Source organism: Gallus gallus, chromosome 12 (genome assembly GCF_016699485.2).
Source record: "Gallus gallus isolate bGalGal1 chromosome 12, bGalGal1.mat.broiler.GRCg7b, whole genome shotgun sequence".
In the NCBI taxonomy this organism is placed as follows: domain Eukaryota; kingdom Metazoa; phylum Chordata; class Aves; order Galliformes; family Phasianidae; genus Gallus; species Gallus gallus.
In genome coordinates, this window is record NC_052543.1 from 10,873,018 (window position 1) to 10,899,648 (window position 26,631).

The following is a 26,631-nucleotide window of genomic DNA, read 5'->3' on the forward strand; positions in this document are numbered from 1 at the left end:
TGGCATGGTGTGGTCTGGAATTAGCTGGCTCTGTTTTATGCTGGCATTGGATTAGAAAACAACTGAAACTAGATATGAGCACCCAGCTTCCAAAGGAGGAATGGAGATTTGAAGAAACACAAAAAAGGACAAAATCTGAAGGGCCTGGGATTTTGACCTTGTGAGTCGTAGCTCCAAGGGAGTTCTCTGTCTGGTCAGGTTTACTTTTTAAGATTAGCATGTAGTGACGTTCATTTTGAATCCTGAGAAGGTCAGCAGCTCAACATTTGAAATATTTTAACAAACATTATTTGAGTAACAAAAACATAGACCTTTCTTTGATGGAATCCATTCTGAATCTGACTTGAATTTGCCTCTTTCAAAAGGGTAATTATTGTATTTTGGCTGTAAAGGAGATGAAAATGAAGGAGTGGACGTGCCTAGATTGACACTGCTGTATACACACAGTCACAGTCAGCAAACAGCAGGGCACTGATGAAGCCTATTTATGATCAGAGATCACAATCTTTCACAAAAGTTTTACCATCCAGAGAAGGAAAGAAACAGGAATTTGAATCAAATCAACAGATGTGAGGTTACTAATTTGAATGTTTCAAACTCACGCAGTAATTCAGCTGTTGTAAAAATTCCCTCCTATTAAATCACTGAATGTTTGTCCCAATTCATTTTTTCCCCCTGCATGCTACAAAACCACAGCTCATGCTGTACCTGCAGATGCTCAAATACAAAATAAGGCAGATTCCCAATGTGAAATAAAAGGTAACATCTTTCAGTTCCTACACTTGTCTGTTTGTTACACAACACAATACTGATTGCTGACTGAGAGGAGAACAGAATACTGCATCCATGTAAATTGAAGGCATCTCTGCTCTTTATTGGTAGAAGCCCTCTCCTTTCCCACCTGCCACCCTACTATCAGATATGAAACACAATTACCACACCATATAAAGAAGAAAAAGGCAAACCTTAATCCTTCCTTCAGCAATTGCTCGATTAATAGCTATGGCTATAGACACACGACCCCTCTGATCCGAATATAAGATTCTAGCTTGAGATCCAACAACCTATAAAATAAGAAAAGCCACAGTGATAAGGTTCTCTGTGCAACCGCCTTATCTTCAGGCCCCAGATAAATGCAGTCAGAGGATTGTTCCCTTCTGTAGGAGAAAATACAGATTATTTGTTCATCAACTTCCAGATTCCAGAAAATAGAAATTAAGGCCTCTTTGAACAGAGTTTTATCTCTGCTCACACAATCTGCAAGATGTATTCCTGTAATCAGCTGCTACTGTCCAATAATCCCACTTTTTAAATCAACCCGATTGCTAGACTATCAACAAACCCCTTATCAACAGCTGAGGAGCAGATGTCTGGAACTGGTGACGGGCTGGAAAGAAAGAGAAATGCAAAGGCAAAGAATGGCAAAGAACATCTGTTCTGCACAGCTATGCTCCTCTTCAGCCTTTACTCCTCAGACCAGTCTGTCTTCCAGATGAGGAGAGCACGTGTAAGCCCTTCACTGTTACCAGTTAGCTTTGCAGTGAGAGCCTGCCCTTAAAAAAATATACAGAATGCCTCACTACCATCCTGCTTCAATATAACACAACACAGTATGCCAGTTTTAGAAAGGGTGGTGGGAACTGCAGGTCCAATGAGGTCAGGCCAAGCAAATGCTAAAAAGGACACTTTGAATGGTGCTGAAAGGCAGTTGCAGATGAGGTAGAGGATGAATAGTGCCCTGTTTCACTCCAGATATAAGGCTAGATCTTGTATTATTTGAACATTTCCAGATTGAGGGGGGTGGCAGGGAGGGAAGGGGGCGAAGGGAAAGAACCACTTCAGCTCACCCTAAAGCCCTGCTGTGGAGAGATGCTTGAATTATCAGCTGTATTTACTGCTCATGTTTTCATTCATACCCATACCTACTTTTCATTCCAGCACTGTGAACTGTGTGGACCAGGAGCAGCCACTTGTCCTGAGGGAGGCTGCACACTTACCAAGCTGTGCCTCCCAGCTTCCCGAATCCAACGGATGTTATCATTGTACTGCTGCTTCACAGATGTGCTCACTTGCAAGGGAAAGCAAGAAAGAAATAGGTTTTGAAAATGAATGCAACATGCTCTAAATTAAATTAAATTCATCTGACAGTACTGGCAAGTTATATTCCTGCTCTCAGCTACAAGCACGCATATAGGATGTGCTGCGTCGAGTCTTCTTTGCAGCCAATGCTGTAACTTATAAACTATATTTAGAGGAAGGTATGAGATGTTGTGCAGGAGGCAGCTGGAATAATAACTCTCATTCAGACCTTTAGCAAACTAAATTAAACCTTGAAATATGGGTTGCACATACTGTTCATTGTTGGTGACCTGGCCTGCTGCCTACTACATGCCCAAACCCTCTCTGAGCCTTTGTTAAATTAGAAACTTCAATGAACTCTGTGGTATTGGGTACCATAGTTCAGTGTTTTACCAGGTAGTACATAACTCATTTGACCATCTATCAGGAATTCTCAGAAGCAGCTGATAATATATACTGAGGATGAGTTACACTAGTGCTGGGATGTATATTCATAGCACTGCAATTGCTCTATACTGAATTGCCCACGTGAATGTTCTTACCCCAACACAAATCTGAGATTACTTATCCTACAGACCAAATTATGTCGCCTCATATTACTGTGGAGCACAAACTACTCAGAAAAAAATGTATAATGGATTAGCAACTCTGTGTATAAATCCACTCTATACCTTGTTTAGGCATGTATATTATCCGAGGAGAGAATTGTATACAACTTAACCACTCTCCAGCTCCTACCTGTGCCAAGCTAGCATATTTCCCTACCACTTCCCACCTCTCACCGGTTTTCAAGTCAAATTACAACGTACAAATGACTTACCTGTGAAAGTCAAACTGCAGTAACTGAACTGTGCTAATTTGAAATTGTCCCAGGTAATTGAGAAGTGTTTCCATTAAGCAATATGACAGCAAATATCTTTAGTAAAAGTAGAACTATTCTGGGCTAAACACATCATTAAAGGGAAATACAGAATAGTCATTCTTGCAGAGGCAGACCTTCCACACAAAGTTTTAACAATCTAAAAGGACCTGTCAGTGCTTTATGGGTTGGTTCCAAATGAGAGTTTCTAAATGCAGCAATGAGGATTAACATGCCAGCTGTTAGATTCACAGGGAGTGAAAGATGAAACATCTGCTTGTTTAGAAAACAGAAAAGTGAACAGAGTTCCTTTCTGCCACTTTTCTCAGCTCTCTCAGGGAATACTTGTCGCCTTTTATACCTCACAGCACACACTTATGGAAAAGATCCACCTGCTGATCCTATAGAACGTCCCTAGAAGGGAAGGCAGAGGAGCAAACCAGCTGCAGGGACGTACCAACACAACACGTCTGTCTCCCACAGCCAGCTCCAATAAACAGTTATATTCTCTGTTCTAAAGTGCGGTGTTGTCCAACTTGGATATCATCTGTTATCCCTGGGGAAGGGAAGAATTCTCCCTTTTATTTGGTCTTCCTTCCTGCAGCTGAGAATCTTAAAGCTTCTTGTAGAAAGAGCTTAACTTTAGCTCCATGTGTCCCATTTGTTAAACTGCTGTCAGACCCCCCATCCCACACCCCAACAGCAATCTCTTTCTAATTCAGGCAGGCTACTGTGTCAGTGCTGGTATTTCACAGGCATTTCTCTACTTATTTAGGCCTTGAAAGATAGTAGAAGATACTGCACCCAGAGGAATAGCACTCATCAACATCTCCCTTTTGATCTCGGGAGATTTGTATAGTTAACAGCTCAGCCTTCAAACTACCACAGAGGTAGAAAATATGAATTAGGCTTCAATCATGAGTGCTGCATCTCTTGCACAGAGGCCAACTTAAGAGCTCAGGTAGCTCAGAAGTGGAAGCAGATAAAACCATACAGGCTTTTTTCAATCTGTGAGGATGAAGCATAACAATTAATCTCCCCAAAAGCAGAATAGTTAACATCAGATCTGAGGCCAGGTCATAAGTTTAGATTTGGAATGCAATAGACGTCAGCTCTTTGGAGTTTTCTTTCAACCATCATAACAGATCCTTTTACGAAATTCAAAGGCAGGTTCAGATTTTAGATGCGTATGTATGTGAGAACATCCAGATCCTACAGTCTGGTCCAAGCCCAGATCCCTCAGGGAGCAACGCAGCAAGCACAACAGTTATGAACACAAATCCATGAATGGCTGTTTACTTTCTGGCCAGATTCGGTTTTCTTCTTCCCACTACCTTTCCAAATACAGCAGAAAATCCACTAATAGCATTGCCCTTAAGTCTGTTTTCACCTGTTGGGATTTTTAAAGTGTCATTTTTTTCATTTTTCATATTCTTAAAGGATATATATGCCAGAGTACAATTTATTATTTTTTAATGCAAATTCTCTCCTCAGCTCTACATTAACATCTATGTAAGCATCCATGTACCACTGAACACGCAGTAACTGATTCATTTCCTAGTCTTGCAGTGCAAACCATCCAAATGTCATGTATCTGTTCAATCTTCAGAACAGATGACTGGCAATTTTAATGCAAGACAAACTGCTACAGATTTTTGAAGACATTGCAATACTGGAGTTCTCCTTCACTTCAACTAACCCAAGAGATCAGGTTTAAAAACATGAAAATTTCATCATCCACAAAACAGAGGGGACACTTTAGGGTCAGAGCATTAGAAACATCTCACAGTTCAGAGCTATTTCTTCAAGATAATAATAAAAGAAAGTTTAAGAAAGTAGATGGAGCTGATAATCTTGCAGTCAGACCCCCTCCATCAATAATTCACCTCTTGCAAAGAAGTATTAAGGCTGATATCCATCCTCATTATAGGAAGACAATAGCAGCATTATTTCAAATGAGAAATGTGTCCAAATGTGGTACAGCCTTGCAATACTAACCATTCCAGAACAAACAGAAAAACACTTAAGATCTTTTATTTATACTCCAGTGATTTCTTTTGTGAAAGAAGTAGAAATTATCTTAATATAAAAAAACAGGAAGAAATAAGTTAATCAGGTAGAAATATGGTCTCCTCCCCATAATAATTTGGATTTGCAAACCACTTCTTTCTGATTCCAAGGAGTACAAACCTCCCCTGCGTGGAAACAGAAGAGCAGAGGACTTCAGTGCTGCAGGACAATGGCACTTAAAACTTTGAGTCTGATGCCCAGCTACTGTGAAAGCAGACAGAGAAAGGGAAAGCAGTAGAACTTTCCACTGTAATCTTGGAGACTGGGATTCAGTTTGCTAACAGTTAGCCTTGTTTCTGTTCCTATTCATAAACTGGGGATAACAGCAATAGCTCACTTTCAGTGATATGGAATAGTGCAATTCCTAGATAGCAGAGTGGTATACACAACATGTACTCTAGATTCTACTCATTGGTGGAACTGATCAGTTGTCATTTTATTAACAAATAAAAAAGCTTTGGACCTCAAAATTGTAATCACAAATGAATGACACTGGATGGAGCACCAGGCCCAATGAAACCTGGGTTTCCTGGGTCTGATCTGCTTTCTAACCTCTTACAAATCTCTGGATTCATATCCCTCATTCCTCTGAGAGATGGCAGCAAAGCAATTTGACTCCTTTATAAAACACATGGAGACCTGATGAAAGATACTGTTTGCATTAAAGTTTCAAGGTGACAAAGTACAGGAAAATAATAAAAGAAAAGAAATGCTCTCAGCCAAAATCACAATGATAGTTTTGGGATCAGTAACCTCTCTAGATGATGTTTCTCTATCTTACGTACTGGTTATAAACCTTACAGGAATTTAGGGAACAATGAAATCTCCTGCCCATGTGGACTGTGGACTGCTCACTATGGTTTCAGCCAAAAGCCATCATGCTGCACAATTCTGATCAGTTTTCTCTCCAAAACCACTTCCAGTGATGAAGGCATGTGATGCTGCCTTACCTCCCCGACGAATGGAGTCCTCCAGCACAGACATGGCAATTGAGTCAGTGGTAGCAAGGTCCTGTGGGTCACCTGAGGTACAAACCCAGCGGAATGGCCCAAATCCCAGGGAAAAAATGTCCCTGAGAAGAAAACATTCTTCATTAAGAGATGGTTGAAATTCTTTCTTTATTTATCCTGGCTGCTAGCAGTGCTTTTCTTTCATTAGCTAAAGACAGAAGAATTTCAAACATTTTCAATGAATAACCTAAACAGAAACATCAAGAGCCATTAACTAATTAAACAGCGATGTTTCATGTAGTCATTGACTGGAGAATAAAAATACAGTCAGACCACTATTTTGACAGGAATGTTGGACAGTTCAATCAAACAAGTGCATCATCAGATGAATTACCATTTTTCTTCTGTTTCATAAAGTGTACTTTTACTGTTGCCTGGTCTTTTCCTCCTTAAGCCATGCTAACCCTGAGTGCATCTACAGTATCAGACAATTCTAGTTCTGAACAAGAACCCAAGTCCAGACATCTGCTGGAAGGAAATGTAAGGAAGAGTTTTGATTTGGCAATGTGTTAGGTTATTGTTCAGACATCTGGTGCCTGTTTTCATGTGACTTTTTAATCCTAAAAGGGATAATGCTTTACACCAAATTATCAAGACAATTATCATGTCATGTCTTTCACTACAAAATATCAGCAGAACACCTCTGCTATTAGAGCCTCATAGTAACGACACATAACATGTCCCTCTAGGTCTGGTTCTTCTTTTTCCTGTTCAAAGGAAAATGTGAGGAGTAGCTCTACTGAAACCAATAGAAAAGACAAGGATGATGCTTATAGCCTACGGGACATATTCCTAAGGCTCACTGGGCACTACTCCAAAATAGAGAAAAAAAAGGAGTAACTGTGACATACCTCCTGTGAGATCAAGTTTACTACTGCTACAGTTACCTCCTTTTCATCTTGTACAGTACATTGCAAGATTTGCACTAAATGGCACCTCCTTAGTACAATAACTCCAGACACTAATAGTCATAAAGCACTTGAGTGCTTTATTGTAGGATCAATCCAACATACCCCATGATGTGCTGAACATAGGAAGGATATCTGAATTCTGTCTTATTGGCTCCTTTTTTCTCAACATCAGCACCTATAAAAGGAGTTAAGAGGCAGTAAGTGAGAGAATGGGAAGGACTAGAGAGTTTGTACAATACTGTGGCCAACCCTATCCTATCAAAGAACAGGGATAGGAAGATGTATTCCAGATTGTCCTCATTTCCAATTTTCCAGGATCTACTCACCAGCTCTTTGAGCCTCCAAGAGAAAAGCATTGCCATAATCCCAAAAAAACATGCCCTTATCAGTTAGTCTGTTAATAGCAGCCACGTGTCTCCTCAGACTGAAATAAAGAATGAAACAGTTATTCTTGAGATTGATTAAATATCAAGGAGAATGTTATCATGAGCTCACTAAAAGCAAGGGAATGGAGGGAAACAAGTGGAATGTAAAAAAATAAATAAATTCAGACAAACCCACAAAAGACTTAAGATACTTTCAAACTCTGCAGCACCTGTTATCCCCAAATCTTGAACTGATTCACAGCCATTGCTATGATATTGCATATCTAACAGAGAGGGGTCATATCTTTCAGTAGAGAAGTGCAGCCAGCTCTGAGGAATGAAATAATGGCAGCCTACACAAAACTGCGAAAACACATTAAGGAGTTCAGAGATAAAGTATGCAAAGTCAGAAAAACTGAAAATGGCCACATGTCACTGTTCTGGCTTCTCCTTCGGTGAAAACAGCCCAGCTCTCCCTCTGCTTTCAGTAGTTGTCTATACTGCTAAAATGGTGGGTAAGTGGTATGTCTGCCAGACTCTGAGTAACAGCTCTGTAAGTAGCAGTTATTACTGGTACTGGTACAATAGCCCTATTCCAGATTTCTACTGAAGAGCAATATGTAATACAGGTCAGTGAAATGTCTTGTGAGAAAGACAAAAGATGCAATCACTTGCAGAGCAAGTAAACTTAAAGGTTAAAAACATGCATCACTAATGTATTTTACCTCTCTTGTACCAGAGTTCGGAACTTCCCTGGATTGGTGGACAGGAGCTGCTTTGCTTCCTCAAAGCCAAGCTGGACTGGATAGTATCCCCCACTGAATGGATTGTGACATGAAGTCTGATCAGACCCCAGATCAGCTAGCAGCTCCCCTGTTGTGTCCAGCTCATATGCAAGCCTCTCCCTGGGGGGAAGGGAAGATAATTAACAGAATGAACAGAAGCTGTTATTTCACATTCAAGCTCCTCTTACAGGTGAGATTCTTTCATCCCAAGCAGCTGTTTATAAATGTATTCCCTTGGCAAGCTGTCTTGTTTTAGCAGTCAGGAGGTGGGAAATCATGGTGAAGATCTGAGCACAGCTCTTACACTTCACATTTCCCTGTACGGGAACGCCAATAGATGAGTCAAATACCAGTTGTATTGGTCAGTCTCAGCCCTTGGTACATGGGTAAAAGCAAGGTTTGCACTGGATAAAGCCTTCAGAGTGCTAGAATTCATACCCATCTTTCTGATTGTTTTTATTCAATCAGTGCCTCAATACTTCTGCTCTTCACTGAAGTCAAAGATGCTTTCTTACTAACCAGCCAGTGAAAGGTTAGGAGAGGGATAAATTACTTCTTCATTTGAAGACAAATCTCAGTGATTTCTTTCCCTAAGAAATTCACTGTTCCATAATTCCATAAGGAAAGAATGCATGAGAAGCAACTGGGAACTGTGTCATGAGGGAGAAGATACCTCTTTTGACAATGAAGTTTTTCATGATTATCCAGTCATTAACTCAGCCCTACATTTAATGTCACTTCCCTTTCAAGTCTGGAAGCAAGTTCCAAAGCAGTAACATACCCATCACCCATATATACTACTTACCACAGGTCTACCACATTCCCATGGTAACCCAAACTGAGGGCAATTTTATTCTTCCTTGCATCTCTAGAACAGATTTTAAGAGACTGGTTGAAAAACAAGGAACACCATGCACTATGTTGCAATATACACATCGCAAACAAAACTAACAGCCTGCATGAGGTTTTCAACACCCTGCCAGGCAACAGAACTTTTGACCTTTATGCAGTTGTTAATCAGTGATTCCAGAAAGAATGACCAATTCTTGAAGCGTAACACTATATGTAATTGTTATATGCATATTCATGGCATCATGAAGACACATTTAACATGAAGCATTAGTAACAGCAAGTATTAAGCATTGGAAGTCACTAATAAGGATGGATTCACATTCAAAATTAGACCTGGGATAAGAGGAGATGTCCTTCAACCCCTCTTCTGTGCATACTAAAATGGCACAGCGCAGACAGATGTAAAGTGAGGAATAGGGCGTAGAGATGAAGTAGCTGAATAATGTTTCAAGCCATACCTAAGGCGAGCGATGCAGTGGTCCAAGTTATTAGAAATTTCCATGAGCCATCCTTGCTTGTAACGTTTCATAAGCGCTGCTTCATCAACCTAAGACACACAGCAGAGACCTTAAAGCTCTCATTTTTCTCATTGAGTCACTTTTACCTTTATTTATTTTTTAATTGGCCTGGAAAAAATAGCAAATTAGTCAATCAGTCTACATTGGCCTAAGCACAACAGAGTAATTGTTCAGACTCTTACTTTCCTCCTCCGATTTTTATTAATCCTGTCCTTGGTTATTTCAAGCTAGAAACAAGAAAAAAAAACTTTTTGACCCATCACTTCCCAAACGTGCACCACAGACAAGAAATTCTTACTAAAACTGTACATGAGTTAACATACACATTTAAAATCATTTGTACTGTTACTTTTTGTGACTATACTGAAAAATGAAAAGATTTAAATAGCTATTATTATTATTTTAAATCAACTCAGACATTTCTGCTGGACTGCCCAGGATGAAGCAATGGTGTGCTGAAATTGACCCTCACTTTCACTCTTTTAACTGGTTGAGATTCTCAACCAAATATGGGAAAGAAAAGAGAAAAGCTTTTCCTTGTCCCAGCTGGCTGATGCCTCTGTGAAAAATGGAGTGGATCAAAACAAAACTACATCTTCAATCCCTTCTTGCTTTGAACTTTCAGTCTCCAAACAAGCTCAGTCCCAGATTGGTACTCTTCTGGACTTACTTTCTGTGTGTATGCATCAGAGACAAGCTGGGTAAAAATATAAATGAATAGACAAATTGTGAAAGCTTTGGCACAGATTCCATATTAATGATTCAATGTCCAAACTCGCACATCATTAAGACTTTTATAATGAGCTATCAGTGGCATAAAGCAAATGACAAAATTAATTCAAGCCAATTTTCCGTGGTAGCAACTGATTTAGACACTGAGTGGTGTGTGCCCAGGAATGCATAACCTGAGTATCCTACAGTATTTCATTAAAGCATTTTTACTTCTCTGTAATCCACCCCATCACTTCCATTCCATTATTTCTCATTAACAAAGTATTTATATGTAAATTAAATAAGTTCTGTATTCAGGAGTTGCTTGAACACCAGGAAACCTTTTCTTCCCCAATTATTCCTAGCATGAGAAACCTTCCATCACTTCCCACATCAGTAATAAAGACTATCCTTCCAAAACCCCAGATTATGGTAATAGCAGTGTCACTACCAATAGAATTATTCAATAAGAAGTCAGGTGCCATGGGAGACAGCTACTTTGGGAGTTATTTAAATCAGCACAGGGGAAAAAAGATCAAATGTTTCATATGAATTACAGGAATTGGGTTCATTTAAAGGCCTGCAAAACACAGAAAATCTATTTAAATTCATTACATATTTTATTTCAGATCTCTCTGACAGTCTTGGAAAGTCTTTCACAGACTTGCTAGCACACCAGAAAGCCAGCTTCCTTCAAACTATGTTTTCAAATACACCATTAAAAACCAAACAACCTCAGTTTTAAAATTTGCACAACCACGATGAGCCAATATCACCTCCAGTGAAGCCCTGGAGGGCTCAGTGCAGCTCAGAGGACATCATCTGGCCCTCCACACTGTTATTTCATAAAACTACAATCTGCTTCATGTCAAACAGAAGAGGTAAAAGACTTGCACCATTAATCCCTTCTGTCTGAGCTTCGGAAGCCCTGGCTGACAAAATGACATCTCTTGCACAATTCATCAGTGCTATTTGCATAAATAGTTCCTTAAATAAATAATATGTACATATATATAGCTATCCACATGTGCTCCTGAGACTCATTTCCGACAAGGATCATCTCACAGAAGATAAAAACCAGGCAATATTCAGTCTCCTGAACAAAATCATCCGCAGCCATGGAGATGAAAAGGACAAAGGACTGCTGTGAATAGCATTCACTAGAATCTCTCCTTTTGTATTCTAGCATTTGAAAGATCACAATGACACAGTAGAAGTCTGAATAAGAATTTATTCAATAAGAATGTTTTCAATGATAAATTAAATAAATTTATTTCACCTTCAGGGAGTACCTGATGAGGTCTCAAATACACGCAAAACTCAGGTTTTGATAACAAAAAAAATGAATGAACAAACAAAAAACTCACACTTCTGCATCATCACTGCAGAACAACTGAAATCCTACCATTTCATGAGTAAGGCTTCAGCTATCCAGAGCAGGACAGATCTACTGTATGCCACATGGGCACTCCAGCCCATTGTGTTGTGAATTTTAATTATCATTATTATGGTTCAGATTGCAATATTCTTACCCTTCTGATTGCAGCAAGTGACATCTCTGCAGCAGAGACCTGCCGGCTAATTCTCTTTATAAAGTAATTTGGCTGAGAAGGTTGAACTCCCACCCAGTTTTCCCAAACTGGAGTCTGGTTCTCAAAATCTTTCTTCCTCTGGCTCAAGCACTGAGCACAGCTCCTTGAACAGAATCATTCTGCGTTATCAGCAAAGCAACTCTAAGAAGTAATAGGTCATATCTTTACAGTATTTGCTTGCTCACTGGGTCACGGCGGGTGGAATAGCAGTGAAAAATCTCAGCAATGGAAAGATACACACATCTTGGTAGACAGTATCTTTTGAGTTTGGCCTGGTATAGTATTATTAAAGGAGTCTATCTGATCAGGAGGATGAGATGAGAGCTCTAATTCAGCCCATGAAGAAAAGAGAAGGAAAGGAGCACCGCTCTTACCTCTGCAATAATCCCCACACACCCAGCAATGACTGCAGCCTTTGCTTGAGCCCCACTCATCCCTCCAAGACCAGAAGTAACGAACACCTTTCCAGACAGGTCTTCTGCCTTCAAATAGCGACGGCCTGCATTCAGCACTGTGAGCTACACATAAGATAATATAGCAATTACCAGGAGTTATTTCACCCAGAATCCCTGAAATTTAACAAAAAAATAAAAAATAAAATGCTGCATTTTCCCAATTAACTTCTGTAGATACCTGGAAGATATGGCTGTTTGCAAACAGGACTGTTAAAGGTACTCACAAACACTTATTTTCTGTATTTCCTTTTGCAAAGAGAGTTTGAAACTGTGAAGTTGGCTTCAGAGGTCACTGGGACCATGAAATGGTGTTCATCTTTTAAAAAGGAACCATGTTACAAGGTGATGTTATGAAACCATCTGTACAGATACCTGTTTCTGCCACTGCCAAATAGAATAATGAGTGGTTCACAATACAAAGACATACTCAAGATGGCTGCTAAGGAAAACAAACCTGCTAGATGCCTGCACATAGCATCCTTTCACAGTGGTTCATTTCACCCCAGCCACAGTTATCCTACAGTTATCAACTAATCAAGGTTTCCCTGGTTTCTTACCACGGTTCCATGGACTATTCCCTGGGGCCCAATGTAGCAGTAGCTCCCTGCAGTCATCTGACCATACCTAGCAAGATCAAAGAACATGATGACACCATATGTTACTTAGGCAGAATGAAGGCTGTGTATGTCAACATATATTTCTAGTATACAAAAAAAGAAAAACTCCTAGCAACCTAATAAACACACAAAAACCAATCTCCTATACTTCCATTTGTTGTTATTTTATATTATCACATTTCCAACTTAATAGACCTTCTTCATTAACAGTGCTTTCAACATGCTTTCAGAGGATCATTTAGGTCTTTAGACTACTCCGTTTAAAAAGGTGTAGACTGAAAAAAAAATGTAAATTTTGGTTTGGCATTTAGCAGAGGGATGAGGACACAAACAGATCCCTCTTCACCTTTAGGCATCTTTGTACCATTGGTTTTCAGTGCCTATCCTGCTTCTAAGACACATGGTCATTTTGGAAGTTATAAACTCCAATGTGACCTCAGTTCACTCCTATGAAATCCCCAAGTACATGGTAAGGGACACTTTATTTGAGTCCTTCCATTTCTTACCAATCTGTACACATTCAGCTCTCCCATAGTTTTAATTGATTCTCTTCATGGCAAACAGCAAATAACCATCCTGTGCTCATCAAACAGATGAACACTAAAAGAAGCAGGCAAATAATCATTAAAAATAAATAAATAAGAAAATCCTACAGCATTCTACTTCAAAGCTTTCTCTTGGTGTAAAGAGAAACAAACACTTCATAACTTATGGTTTTTGCAGATTGCAAAACAACCACTGCAAAGTGTAACTAGCCAGTGCTGTAAGTAGGTTATGATTATGGCTTGAGGCTGTAATTCAGCCAAGTCTTACAAATAGACCTCATTCTAATGCCTAGCAGACCTCAATTACATCCTTATATGTGTAGCTGAACGTAACTCAAGCTCCTAAGTAATTGCACTTAAGTGTGCATTAATGCATTGCAGCATCAGGACTTTAAGCAGCACAGTTGAAATCCATCTGCATAAGATATTTTAAACAGCAGCTGCTTGATATTTGAATTAAATTTTAGATAAATAATTGATAAATTTTAATAGCAAGGTGTTTTCTTACATTGTTACTCCCAAAGCAAACATCTTCTCATATTCATCTCTACTAGAATAGTTGGGAATAACCTAAGAATAAAAAGAAAACTCAAATAAGCAAATTAGAGATTTAAGCAAATCATTGTCACCATCTAAACTCTCTATAGCTGAACTGTTTTGATGAAGAACACGTACAGCTCAGGCTCATTCAGAACTAAGTCCTCTGATAAGGAGAGGATCATTCCCTCTTTCACTGCAGATCCGCTCACCTGAGGTGATAGAGACTGTACTGCAAAAAATGCTGCAGAATTTAGACCTGAGATTCTCCTGTGAGCTACCATTATTTCAGGTAGAATCAATTACATTTTAATTCAGTAGACACATGAAAACTAAATAGAAGAGGAGGAAGGAAAGAAAAAGAAAAGAAGATGCTAACACCTACCATGCCATTAGTAATGACTAATCGCGGAGCATACCGATGGCTGGGAAAGAGTCCCAGAGGATGTCCACTGTACATTACCAATGTTTGCTCTTCGGTCATCTCTGACAAATATTGCATTGCCAACCAGAACTGAAAAGGAAAGCAAGGAAAGTGAGGGAATCTGTTTCCATCGTGCATTTATGTTTCTTCACGAAGCTGCTGAATGGAGTACAAAGGAAGCTATAGAGATAACGAGGTGTATTCACATACGGAATAACAGCCAGAGCTCTCAACACATTCTTGCTTTTAACAAAGTCCATTAAGAGACATCACTCAGCAGGAAACATAAATCAACGAGGTCTGAATCAGTTCCAGGATAATTTCTCCAGTATAAACCCCAGAAATGCTTTGCTAGCTTTTCAATGCATCATTTTGAAAGCCATTCTAATTTTATCTTGAGATTAACCATTTGGATCTGGCGCTTTTCTGGCAATGTATCCAAAACCAAACTGCAAAATTTTCCCCATAGCAGAGATGAAATACTCATGTATATTTTTGATCCTAACCTGATAGGGATAATTCTGTCTCTTCTGGTGCTTGTCATCTTTTCAACAGATGTATGTATTTAAATTTTTCCTCAAACCAAACAGACACCAAACAAACAAACAGCTTTCACTATGGACAACACTCCTTGAAATACCAAGGAATACATAATAAATGCATCTCCAATCCATCTTCATAATTCAGTAGTTACCCTTGGTTTATGTCACAAAGTATGACTATCTAAACTGCTATAGATTTAACTCACATCCATCACTGTCTATTACAAAGCCCATTCATTATATTTCATGAGCCTAGAGTATGTGACAGCCAGGTCCAAGAAGAGCTTTTCCATGGGACACTGGAATTCAACAATAGATTGAAATAGAGTTCCTGCATTTACACAGAAAAATGGATCTGCTGATCAAAGAGTCAGCAACATCAATGACAAGCCTGCAAGCTTGAGGACAAGTTGTAAGTGGAAATTTACCTCTGGTTGTTGTTGTTTTTTTTTTTTCCCCCCCTTCAAAAATTATTCAGGATAAAGCACAGGCCTGTGTGGCTGATATAAACCAAACTCAGCCTTTTCACTGGGAATTTTGCAAGGAGAAATTTTCAAAAAGCATGCTGTTTTTAAGCCACAGAGAACAAAATGTTCTATCATAACTGAATCATTCATGTGATTGCTACTCCAAATAAGCAAGACCAGAAAGGTTTTGTTTGTTCTGCTGTGAAACAACTGCAGGTCAAAGCTCTAACTTGGATGGCAACAAGAGAAAAGAAAATACTTCTGTCTTTGGCAGAGACTCTCCTTCACCTTGCAGCCCAGCATCTGTCTGAGGGATGTCACCCCAGTCAGGCCCACAGTATGAACTGCCAGCATTGGTCACTTAAGAGAGATGCTGTAAAACTTTCATGCAATGCATTGACTGACATAGCTGACATTTATGAATTAATGCACAGAACAAAGAAACGGTGTGCACTTTTAGATTGACAGTCGTAACTTAAACATCCCATCCCAGATAGGATGTCACCCACTTGCCATTGCTATCAGAAGATCAGAGTTAGTCCTGAAAATAGAAAGCACTGTGACCTGCCCAGCTAGCATGTGAACAATTTCAGCTCATCTGATTTCATTAGAAGGACTCAGAGCTGCACTTCATTACAGCCTCATTTTTTTTATTCTTCTGTGTGTTGTGAAAAATGTTGCAGAAGTACCAGAAATAAACAAATAAAAGATATACTTTCTGTTTCCTAAAGTTTATTTTGCCTATAACTTGTCTGTGCAAAGTACAGACCCATACACACACATCAGAGAAAGACAAATTTTCTACACCATCTTACATAGCTTGATATTTTTTGAAACACGGTATTTCTATTGGGTTGTCTGTGCTCTCTTTACTAAATAAAGCTCTTCCCCCTTACACAGCTCATAACTGAGCATTCCTCTATGCAGACAGGATGTTTTGGAGTATTTAGAGACAATGACTGCCAAGAATTATTGCAAACTCTGCCTAAGCAGAACGTGCCTGGGGGAGCATACAACAGGTTTCATGACAGGAACTGCAAAAGCAGCAGCGTCCTACCTGAGCCCAGTTGCTGAAGACCTGCCCATTTCCTCCGTAAGTGACAAGCTCCTGTGGAAACTGAGAAGGATAATTTAATAATAATAAGGCAAGCACATTTCTGAGATATTTCTCTGCGTCACCAACACTACCTGTCCAACATGTGCTGTAGGAACAGTGTACTGAGAGCTGTGCTATCTCACAGACAGCAACCAGGCTCCTGTATATTGCAGCAGCTGCAGTGAGCCTTGCTAGTGCTGCAGGAGTCCTCAGAGGTCTAAGTTAGGACCAAAACCCACTGTGCAGAATGAAGAACTATGCACTGCAGTAAGCGATGGATCTTAGCAAAAAAAACCCAGAAATCAAAACATAATCACAGGAGAAGTGTAGAATCACCTAAATTCTTCAATGTGCGAGCACATACAAGAAGTAACTCACGGATTTGCTTCTGCTTCATGACTCCGACTTCCTTTACTGTCACTGCAGCTTACCTGAGCCACCGAGGGATCCAGGTTATTCATGATCATCAGCATGATGGCAGCAGCTGATTTGCTCTTGCAAGGATAGTCTTCTATGGGGTACGCCCTGAAATGGCATTCACCAGACTTTAGGATGCATGTAAGGGAAACTACGAGACATCTGACAGAAGTATCCCCACATGTCAACACATTCCTTTGAGTTATGATCTTTTACTGAAGAGGAGAGAAAAAGAAAAATGGAGAAAGTGCAGATCTAATGTGGCTAATATGACTGTGTTCCCTGGGATAAAAAGAACAAAACCAAATACTACTAGACTAAGGCAACAAAAGTTATTTCTTAATCTGAGACTGTAAGAGTCAGCTGGAAAAGGAAAGCTGTAAAATCATCTCAAACTCTAAAGAAAATATTCGAGGCTGTGAAGAATCACTGATGCCAGTGATGGAAATGAGCTGGTGGACTGTCTTATTCTAGCTGAGAGCAGAAGGAGTCCTCATCTGTAGTTCAGGACTACTGTCCTCTGCAGTCCAGCTCTGCAGTACCTTTCAGATTCTCTTGCAGTTGTCATCCCCTTAGCTGATTTCTGCAAGAGCTGACCCCAGACTATGGGCAGCACAAAAACGTGGATGTCTGTGGAAATTAGAGTGCTTTCTTGTTGCTTGTTTATTCAGATTTCTGTATAGACATTAACCAGGCCCCTGCTGGATGCAAAAAGGAATCAATCAGTCTAAAAAAAGAAGCTAGCCCCTGGCAGCCCTCTCCAAAACTGTTCTGCTTCACAAACATTAGCCCCCTTAGATCTGTAATGAAGTGATGCTTCGAGATCAACAGGCACTGCCTATTACAAGACAGGGTCAGATACAGGTTCCAAGCATGGAAAAAATGTGCTGCTTCTCTTTCAAGCCCAGGAAGTCTTCTCTGAGACTGACAAATAATCAGTCTCTCACAGCAGATCCCAAAGTCATCCACTCAACTGATCTTACCTCTTGGTTCATGACGACTACCATCATCTCAGGGCTAGTGCAGTGCAGGGTTCCTGTCCAGGTTGCAATCAGAGGTTTTTGAACAGTGACCTGTCCCTGGAAACTCTAAGGTTTGCTATGGGGGACAGCATATGGCATCTCAGTGTATGGCAAAGCTGGCATTACCAAGCACATGACCTTACGCAGTCCCTTCCCCGTGTTAAGTGGTGCTGAGCTTCCCAGCAGCAAGACTGTACCGTCCCTGCCAGTGCCTATCCAGAAGGGTGTACTCTGTTTCCCTGCTAGTCCATGAGACTCTCATGAGGACAGAAAGTAGGATGAAAGCTGAAGGATGAAGAATGCAGTTTTACAGAAGAGTAAGATACACATTAGCAATCAGTGGAAACCATACCACTCCTGTCTAAAGACACACAGGACATCCAGTTGCAGTGTGAAGCCTCCAGTTCTTACCTCATCTCAATATCTGGAAAGAACCTGTACATGTAGATATGGCCATACAGCCTGAGTTCTTCAGCAAATTCCAGCACCAGCTTCTTTTGTATGTCAGGTGGGAAATAACGCAAGGCATTGCGCAAAGCGAGCTGTCAGGAAAAAAAAAAGACACAATAATCAAGCTAAAAGAGAAATGGAGGCAAGTGGGTGGCCCTGAACTTTAGACTCAGCTGGAAACCTATGCCAGCTATCACAAGGATGGTTTAATTTAAAAGGCCACGCCAGGGGAGCTACCATTCCTGCTTCCCGGTTGAAATATCTCCACCTCCATCATTCCTTGTAGATTCAGTGGATGTACACACGCAACCCACCTCTTCCCACTCACCTCAAATCTGCATGGAAAGACTTTGGAGATTTGATAAGTAACGCACAAACCTACAGACATCTGATAGGGTTGAATCCCCTCTTGCAGTGCTAGGGGGCACTGAACTACCAAGAAAAACACTGTTCAGAAACCCTTGTTGTGAGATCCTGAACTCCCAGAGGCTCCGAAGACCTCACTGTACCTCCAATTCAAACAAGGGACCTTAGCCCTGAATTATGTGACTTTCAGAGGAAGATATTCTTGGGTTAAGTTTCGTTATACATTCAGCATACTAAAGTATTGCATAGTATGATGGCTTACATTATTTTATTGAAGTCACACGTATCACTCCCAAATTAGCTACAGTGATTAGTAGACACTGAATTAAATTATGCAGATGACAGTAAGAGGCTCATATACTACCTTCAAAGATATTATCCATCGTTTGCAAAGTACTGTGTGTCCTTTTAGATGAACAAAAACATAAATAAATCACTCTTTTTAGTAAGTCTCTTAAGTCATGTCTCTCTATTCTATGTTCCATTTGATTTAAACCATGAGAACAATGATTTTGTAACCTTTAAAATGCTAATTTCATGTGAAGATGCTAAAAACTCTTATGAGTTCTTTGATATATGACAATGCTATGGTAGTGACTCTTAGTCAAAGAGATTCACGCATTTCGTCTCTTCACTAGGCTGACTTTTAAGGGCTGTGGATAAGATAGGAAGGGGTCGAGTTTGCTACCAAACATGATAGCAGCCTACAATATGACCAAGGAAGCCCAGTTTGAGAGGGCTGAGGATGCAACCTGCTGCTGTCAGTTCCAAGAGTTATGGAAGTTATGGAAGCATTTACTGGCAGAAGTGAAGATGTTCTTGTTGGCATATTTGCTGCCAAACAGGCACACAGACCCTTTCAGATCAGCCATGCAATCCCTGCAAATGAGCTTGGCCATTCCACACAGAAAATGACAAGGAGTAAAACCTGTTTAGGAGACAGCAAATTCAAATTCCCTTTTGATGTACTGCCTTATTCTTCAGAGAGGTAAGCAGTCACTTTTTGAAAGCATTTTATTAAACACAAAAATCCCAGCTACATCCACACTGTGACAAAATATGAGGGGACTTTCAAAGTCAGCACCTCAGAGGCAAGCAGCCTTCATAGAGCTTTCTAGCTCTAAGAAATTCCTGCAGTGAGAATAAAATCAGCTACATCTCTTGTAACAAAAAGGGAAGCAGTGATACGCTGAAAAGAGGAAAAAAAGGTGCTTCTACGTTTGGCATTTTGGCTACGGAGAACAATGAGGATGAAAGTGTTTTGCTTCCATTCTGGCAAGGCTCACCTGGTCTCTGATCAGTGTATCTGTTATTTGAATTATATGGAAACTGAAGGAAAAATATCATTTTTCTTTGCTCTAAAAACACAAGAAGGCAAAACCTGTTTGGATTTTCAAATAAACACACTTAGACCGAGCCCCTGTCCTATTAGTGTTCCATGTTAGCAGAAACCTGAATTTTGATGATGCAAACATTAATGAAACATGAACTTCAATGTTACATGAGGGGTGAGAAAGGCTCCTGGGTTGCTCAGACAATAGAGAGCTGATCTTATAAAAGAGGACTAAGACTGTGCCTTGTTTAGCTTAACAGAACAAAGGTGACATTTGACTGCTGTCTTACTGCAGGATAAATGTCAAAGTAGGAAGCAGCTTCAGGGAAATGCTGGAAAGAGGAATAAATGGCTGTAAATTAGCCATGAAGAAATGTAGCCTTGAAATTAGAAGAATTTAAATAACAGATTCTGAAGCAGCCTCTCAATAGCAGCACTGGGTTGCTTAAAATTGCTTAGATGGAGCCTGACTGCTTCATGAAAAGGCAGTTGGCATATGCATCAAGGAGAATTTTGCATATTCATTATTGAGTCAAACTGGATAACCTGAGAAAGGCACATAAAGAGCAAATTCAAATAGACTGATCATCGGGCTTTCGAGGAAAGGCAATACAAGGCCATTATTCCTTAAGTTTCACTGAAGCGCCGTATTAAACGCTACTGTGCTCTTTAAGATTAATTGTACCCAGAGCTGACACATTCCCCTCTGATATTAGACTGCAGGCATTTCGTCTGTAGGTGTTTCTGTTTGTAGCTTCCTCAGCCAGCAGTCTGAGTGGCATCTATCTGCTCAGCACCTCTGAAAAATCAGCTCATCATGGTGATGTCCAAGCCTGGGATGAAGCCAGGAAAGCATGTTAGGATCAGGCAATGGTTACCAGGATGAGATATGGCTCAGAGTTCACCAGGCAAGCCCATAAAGGCAAGGCAGGCCCAGGACCAAGTCAGCCTATAGGCTGGGGACCATGGCTAGGCTTTTTTCTGATTCTTTGCAACACTGAGAAGTGTGCTTTCTTCCCAGGTTGCACCAGCTTTAATAGAATGTCAGTGAGTGTCAAGAATGCAGTGTCCTTGTTCTGCAAAGGACGCACCACTCGTAATATTTAAGGGCTGTTTTCCTTGCAGTGTATTTATATGAAGATACAGAGGCTGAGAAACAGAAAACTGGAGTTTCCTGAGCCATAGAGGATGTGGCTGCTACAGGCCTCAGGCAAAGAATGCAGAAGGAAGACGACTCAGGAAACATAAACAAAAATCAGTTCTGAGAAGTGGCTTGATTTATCCAAAGAGATTAAAGTTGATATGATGGGAAGCATTGTATATCTCTTCAGCAAGCCCCAAAACGTGCAGAAATGTATAAATCTTGCTTACAGGATCTCTACTGTAGCCAAAAAAGGATGCCCAGGGAAGTAAAAAAAGAGCAGTGCTAAGGATTAGTATCATGAAAAAAGGTAAAATTGGAATGAAGGCATGTGAGCAGAGGGACAGATCCTTAGTCTGAGGAAATTAGCAGAGCATTATTAACTTCACTTCTGTCAAAGCTTCCGTGAGCGCCTTGATTAGAAAATGAATACAGTGTTATACGTAGAGACAAGCCTCGCAATGTGCCCAGCATTACACACTGCCAACAAGATCTGGAAGCCTGTCTCAAGGCTTTAAAACCACCTTGTAGACAGACAACCTTTCCTAAGCACGAAACACTTCTTAAAAAGGAGATTCAGCCTCTCAGATATAAAATAAATACCAGTTGAGCCTCTAACCCTGTTAAGAGTTGAAGGTGGAGGATTAAGAGTAAAGTAAATCAGAAAGGAAGCTTTTAAATTTTTAACAGGCTAATAAAAAACCCAGTCAGCATGACCTTTTATCACATGTGGTAGATAAGGAGAGCTGAGGGAAGGATGTAAGACAGTAGGCTGGGACCAGAAAAGCAGCCTACCACTGTCTCCTTTCAATGCTTTGGGGGCACTCGATCCCCATTTCCATAAAGGCAGGAAGGGCTTTGTCATTACCAATGTTTCTCCAGGTAGACAGTAAGGTCTGGCATTGCTCTGAGAGAAACACCATCTCCTGACCCACAGTACGGACTTCCTTGTGCTGCAGTACACTCCTCATGGGGAAAAATGATTGAGCAAAGGCAAGGAACAAAATGGGGATGTTTGGCAATCTGTTGCCATGCAGTGAAGTTCATTCCCCACTCCTTTATCTTCACATCCATCCCCACAGCCCCTTTCTGCGTGCTCACGAGCCACGCTTCCATCTGTCTGAGCTGTCCCAGGCACAGACAGAATGCCTCCACCACGAATGCTCCTGACATTGGAGTAAATCCTCTTCAGATATCTCACAGCTGTTCCTCTCTTTACCCAGAGAACGGGCTCTCCTCTGCTTCTGGAAATGGGCTTCGAAAGAATTTCAGTGCTAATGCCAGGGGGAACTCCCACGAAGGCAAGAAAGTAGCACGCAGCTTCGTGTGGGTGAGGAACTTCTGTGTTCTGACCAGAAATTCATGCTGTCAGGTATTACGTGTGGTGAAGCACAGGCTTTCAAGCTAAGGAACCCACCTCATCCCCTCCTCACCACAGTCCCTAAGGATCTCTACCCACTGACCATTATTTTCTGCTGCAGATTCTTTTTGAAATCTCTACCGTGAAATACTGCAATGATTGCTTTATTGTGTACATAAACTATTTAAACAAAAAGAGACTGGAAAAGAATTACACAACGTAAGACAAATAATTAACTCAATTCCTTATAAACTTGTCTCAATTCCAGGATGCTTCAGGCTATTGGTTCAAATAAATCATCTCTGGATCGTTATGCAAACATGTAGATAAGTAACTTGTACCAAGATGTCGATTTGCCACATTTCATGTTTACTGTATTTGAGGGCTTAGCATATCCCATAAATACGCAGCATTTTTGGAACAGCCTTCATAAATTCATAAAAAACAATGCTGGACTGACAGCACTGAAGTTAAGGCCTCTTCAGCCATTTAAAGTCATGCAAGCTGTTGTGCAGCAGATCTTCATATCAATCAATTCAGGGAGAAAGACAGAAAGAGAGAAGAACATTTTCCAGTATTTTGTCCCATTCCTGAAGTTATAACACAAAAGAAATACATTTGCCCATGCTCAGAAAAGCATTTGATGTCACTCCCCGCTGCATTTATCTGAAAGGAAGAGAAGTGAGCCTCGTGAAACCCCATGTTACCTTTTTCTCCTGAGCAGTGAGATTAGGGGTTCTCACAGGTGCATGGGGTATTCCTTTCCTCCGACCTCTGTTTTCAGGCAAAGGGTTTAGAGGAAGGCCACGACAGATTTCCTTCAGGCTAGTCATGGCTGCTGAGGAAATACAGGAGGAAAGGCAAGGCAGAGTGGAGAGGTGCAAGGAGTGGAGGACAAGGGCTGCAGGCAAGGAAGATGCTTAGCAATTGAGATATACCCTGCTCCGGGGTGATCTACAGATGACAGCCCGTCCTCTGGCTTTGGAAATGCTTGTGGAACACAGAGGGCAGGCGGCACAGGTGACACACCTACCCCATCCGTGCCATGCCATTGGCTCTTCTGTCCTCTCCCAAAATGAATGATTCACAGTTTTGCAGTTTCTTCTCTGGGTGGTTTGCAGCATGAGCTGCGCTGAGCCGTGAGAGCAGTCAGTCGCTTTCCCAATCATCCAGTTCCCAGGTGTCCCATAGGGAGTCATGCTCTGCAGCACAAACCTTGCCCGAGACCACAAGGACTGTGTTTTCACATTTCTATAGCTGAGGAACCAACTACAACTGACCATCATTCATGCCACCGTTCACATACATGAAGATGGACAATCTGTTTGAGCACCCTACGGATGGGCTGTTCTCAGATGCAGTCCAGGTGTCCATCCCCTGGACAACAGCAGATGTGAAGGATAACAGTAAAATTTCCCCCTTAGATGTTAGCTCCTCTTAGCCCACGGGCACGCCTGGATTTCAGTAGTATTAAGCCCTTGTACTACTTTTCTCAAGACAGGCAATAACTGGGAAGAGGAATGAAAGCTTTCAGTTTTAAAGCAGTTTTATAGCCCACAGTCAACAAGAACTGGACAGCCTTACAGTGTTGCCATCCAGACATCAGAAGTAAATGAATATGCTTCACTTTGACTTCCCACTTAAAGAGCACCATGAACTTTGCTCCCTGTTTTCAGCTGCTGTATAAATTACACGGGAGCTTCTTGACCTTTATTATTACATCCACGGAACTACAATCATGGCCAGGGAATTTTTCTCAAGTGCCGTAGTTTAAGTCTGATGAAATTATCCGGGAGGACCATTTCAGTCAGTAATCGTAACATAATCCACCTAAACTGAGGAAATTTAAAAAAAATGCTGTGTTTTCCCACAAAGGCAGCAGTTGACAAGCAAAGACAACAAAGCACGGTTATTAAATGACAGCTCATTAATGTCACGTTGGCTTTAGCTTTAGGACACGCCGTGCATCCCCAGCTCCCACTGAAGATGCTGGAGTTGAAAGAACTCAGAACGTCCCATGGGAGCTGAGCACACAGCAGACTCGGACCTTCTGAAGGTTACTGTCATGTATGGCAGAGAACTGTGCTTTGTGATTATACGGCACTGTAACTGTTTTCAAACAAAAGGCAAAGACAGAAAGGAGGGGGAAATTCTCCTTATCTCAACATTTTCCATTTGGTTTTCTTATTCAAAAACATACAAAAATAGGAAGATAAGGGTAAAGTCGGAAAAATCTACTTCAATACACAGCTAAATAACCATGCCTTACACAAACCTTTCCACTCCAAAGGCAAATAAACCTTTCCTTATTCTTCTTTCTACGACCCACACTTTGCAATTCCCTCCAAGGTCTGATTCTATGCACACATGGGCACAAGAACAACCTTGACTATTCCCACTGAGCTTTCCTCTGTGACACCAAGTGGAAGTTAATGTTATTACACTGCCTTACAAGCTGAAGAATCCTAAGATCATGGAATCGTTTGAGTTGGAAGGGACCCTTAAAGGTCACGTAGTCCAACTCCCCTGCGATGAACATCTACAGCTCAATCAGGTGCTGGGAGCCCCATCCACCTTGAATGCCTCCAGGGATGGGGCACCCAGCACACAAAGACAGAATGAAGCGGGAGGAGGTGTGGGAGGGGCTCGCTCGCTGAATTAACATTATTTATAGGGCGGAGCATTAGAACCAGAGTACTTTAACCCCCACAAACTCTGGCAGCTCTGCATTGGGAATTACCAACTCCAACAAAATCCAGGGCTGGGAAATCTGGCTTCAGGGTCAGGATCGGTGCTGCCAGAGGCAGGCAGATGTGCCAACGGTACCAGAGCAGACACCGCAGAAAATCACAATTCCCCTCACTGTCTGGCGTGTCCCAGCTCATATCTGCGTTGATGGAAAGAAACTCGACGTGAGTGCCCGAGCAATTAAAAACCCTAAAGCCACCTCGCTGTCTCCGGGCCCCTCTGGGGTACGCCTATGGAGTGCCGGGCAGTGCCCGCTGCAGGGCGGCTGTCATGTGCCGGGCGGGCGGGCAGAGGGTGCTGCAGGGATAAGGGACAGCAGGACCGGCCGGGGCGGGCTGAGAGGCTGCCCCCGCCCCGCACACACACGCACGGACACACGGACACGCACAGGCGGACACGCACAGCCCGGCTCCTGGAGGAGGAGGAGGAGATGCGGCTGTAGAACAACGCGTGCGTCTGAGCGCGGTGAGGAGCAGCCCAACACCAGCGAGGAGGTGCGGAACCGACCCATTCTCCTCCTCCACCCTAAAAAAAAAAAAAAAAAAAAAAAAAAAAAAAAAAAGCAGCACATATAAAGAAAAGGAAGATCACATGTTATAATAATCCCCTTTGCAGCCAGACAGGACCAGAGAACTGCCCCGTTAGGACCTAGAGATGCGCTTTAGAGGCTGAAAGGGTGGCAGAGGGAAAACTTGAACGACTCCCCGGCCCTGGGAGGGAGGGGGGGAAGGACCCCGAGCCCCCAGGACTGCCCTCCGGCCCCTTCGCTCCCCTCTCGCCCTGGCGCCGGGCACCGCGCCGGAGCCCCGCAGCGGGCACGGCCGGGGGGGGTCCCGCGGCCCCGGAGAGCCGCCCTCGGGGTCGGGTTTTCCCCTCAGTCCCTCCGCACGCTCCTCGGTGTGAAGCAAATCCCCGGCAGCCGGGGGAGTAGCGGCTTCCGTGACAGCGGAGGGAGGAGGGAAATAAACTAAAATAAAGCAAAGCAAAATAAAAAGAGAGAAGAGCCAAGGAAGCACTTGCTTCTCATCATCGCTCAGCGAGGGAAAAAAAACCAACCAACCAACAACAACAAAAAACAACCAACAACTCACTTCTTCTTATGACCCTCTGCTGCAGGGAGCAAAGGGGAAGAAGGTACGGGGGCAGAGCCGCTGACAAAGCAGGGGTCGGACCCTATCGGCACCCCGGCTGGCAGCGGGAGGGGTGAGGAGTAGGGGAGGCACCGGCAAAGCCAAAACGAAGCTCCACCAAAGCCGGGAGCAGAAATGAAAGTTTCGAAATAGCATCCAAAGAGCCGCAAAAAGCCCGGAGCGAACGGAGCTCTCTCTCCGCGCCGCATCAGCTCCCCATGGTGCAACC

At 41.8% G+C, this 26,631-nt stretch overlaps 1 protein-coding gene across 4 annotated transcripts in view; it reads right to left on the minus strand.

Moving 5' to 3' along the window:
- UROC1 (urocanate hydratase 1) overlaps positions 1 to 26,631 on the minus strand; it is an 86,084-nt gene that overhangs the window by 9,167 nt on the left and 50,286 nt on the right. For 3 of the 4 annotated variants that reach the window (XM_040646713.2, XM_040646710.2, XM_040646712.1), the window contains 15 exons: positions 18,286 to 18,416; positions 16,867 to 16,960; positions 16,397 to 16,456; positions 14,292 to 14,420; positions 13,878 to 13,939; positions 12,765 to 12,831; positions 12,127 to 12,270; positions 9,390 to 9,478; positions 8,885 to 8,947; positions 8,020 to 8,199; positions 7,256 to 7,353; positions 7,032 to 7,104; positions 5,959 to 6,080; positions 1,998 to 2,068; positions 966 to 1,064 (listed from right to left, as the gene is read on the minus strand). In XM_040646713.2, coding sequence (XP_040502647.1) covers positions 966 to 1,064; positions 1,998 to 2,068; positions 5,959 to 6,080; positions 7,032 to 7,104; positions 7,256 to 7,353; positions 8,020 to 8,199; positions 8,885 to 8,947; positions 9,390 to 9,478; positions 12,127 to 12,270; positions 12,765 to 12,831; positions 13,878 to 13,939; positions 14,292 to 14,420; positions 16,397 to 16,456; positions 16,867 to 16,960; positions 18,286 to 18,317 — 1,383 coding nt within the window. In that variant the 5' untranslated portion in view covers positions 18,318 to 18,416. Of the gene's footprint in view, positions 1 to 965; positions 1,065 to 1,997; positions 2,069 to 5,958; positions 6,081 to 7,031; positions 7,105 to 7,255; positions 7,354 to 8,019; positions 8,200 to 8,884; positions 8,948 to 9,389; positions 9,479 to 12,126; positions 12,271 to 12,764; positions 12,832 to 13,877; positions 13,940 to 14,291; positions 14,421 to 16,396; positions 16,457 to 16,866; positions 16,961 to 18,285; positions 18,417 to 23,231; positions 23,363 to 23,462; positions 23,502 to 26,631 lie in introns of those variants that run through there. The other variant, XM_046900036.1, reaches the window with a different exon arrangement.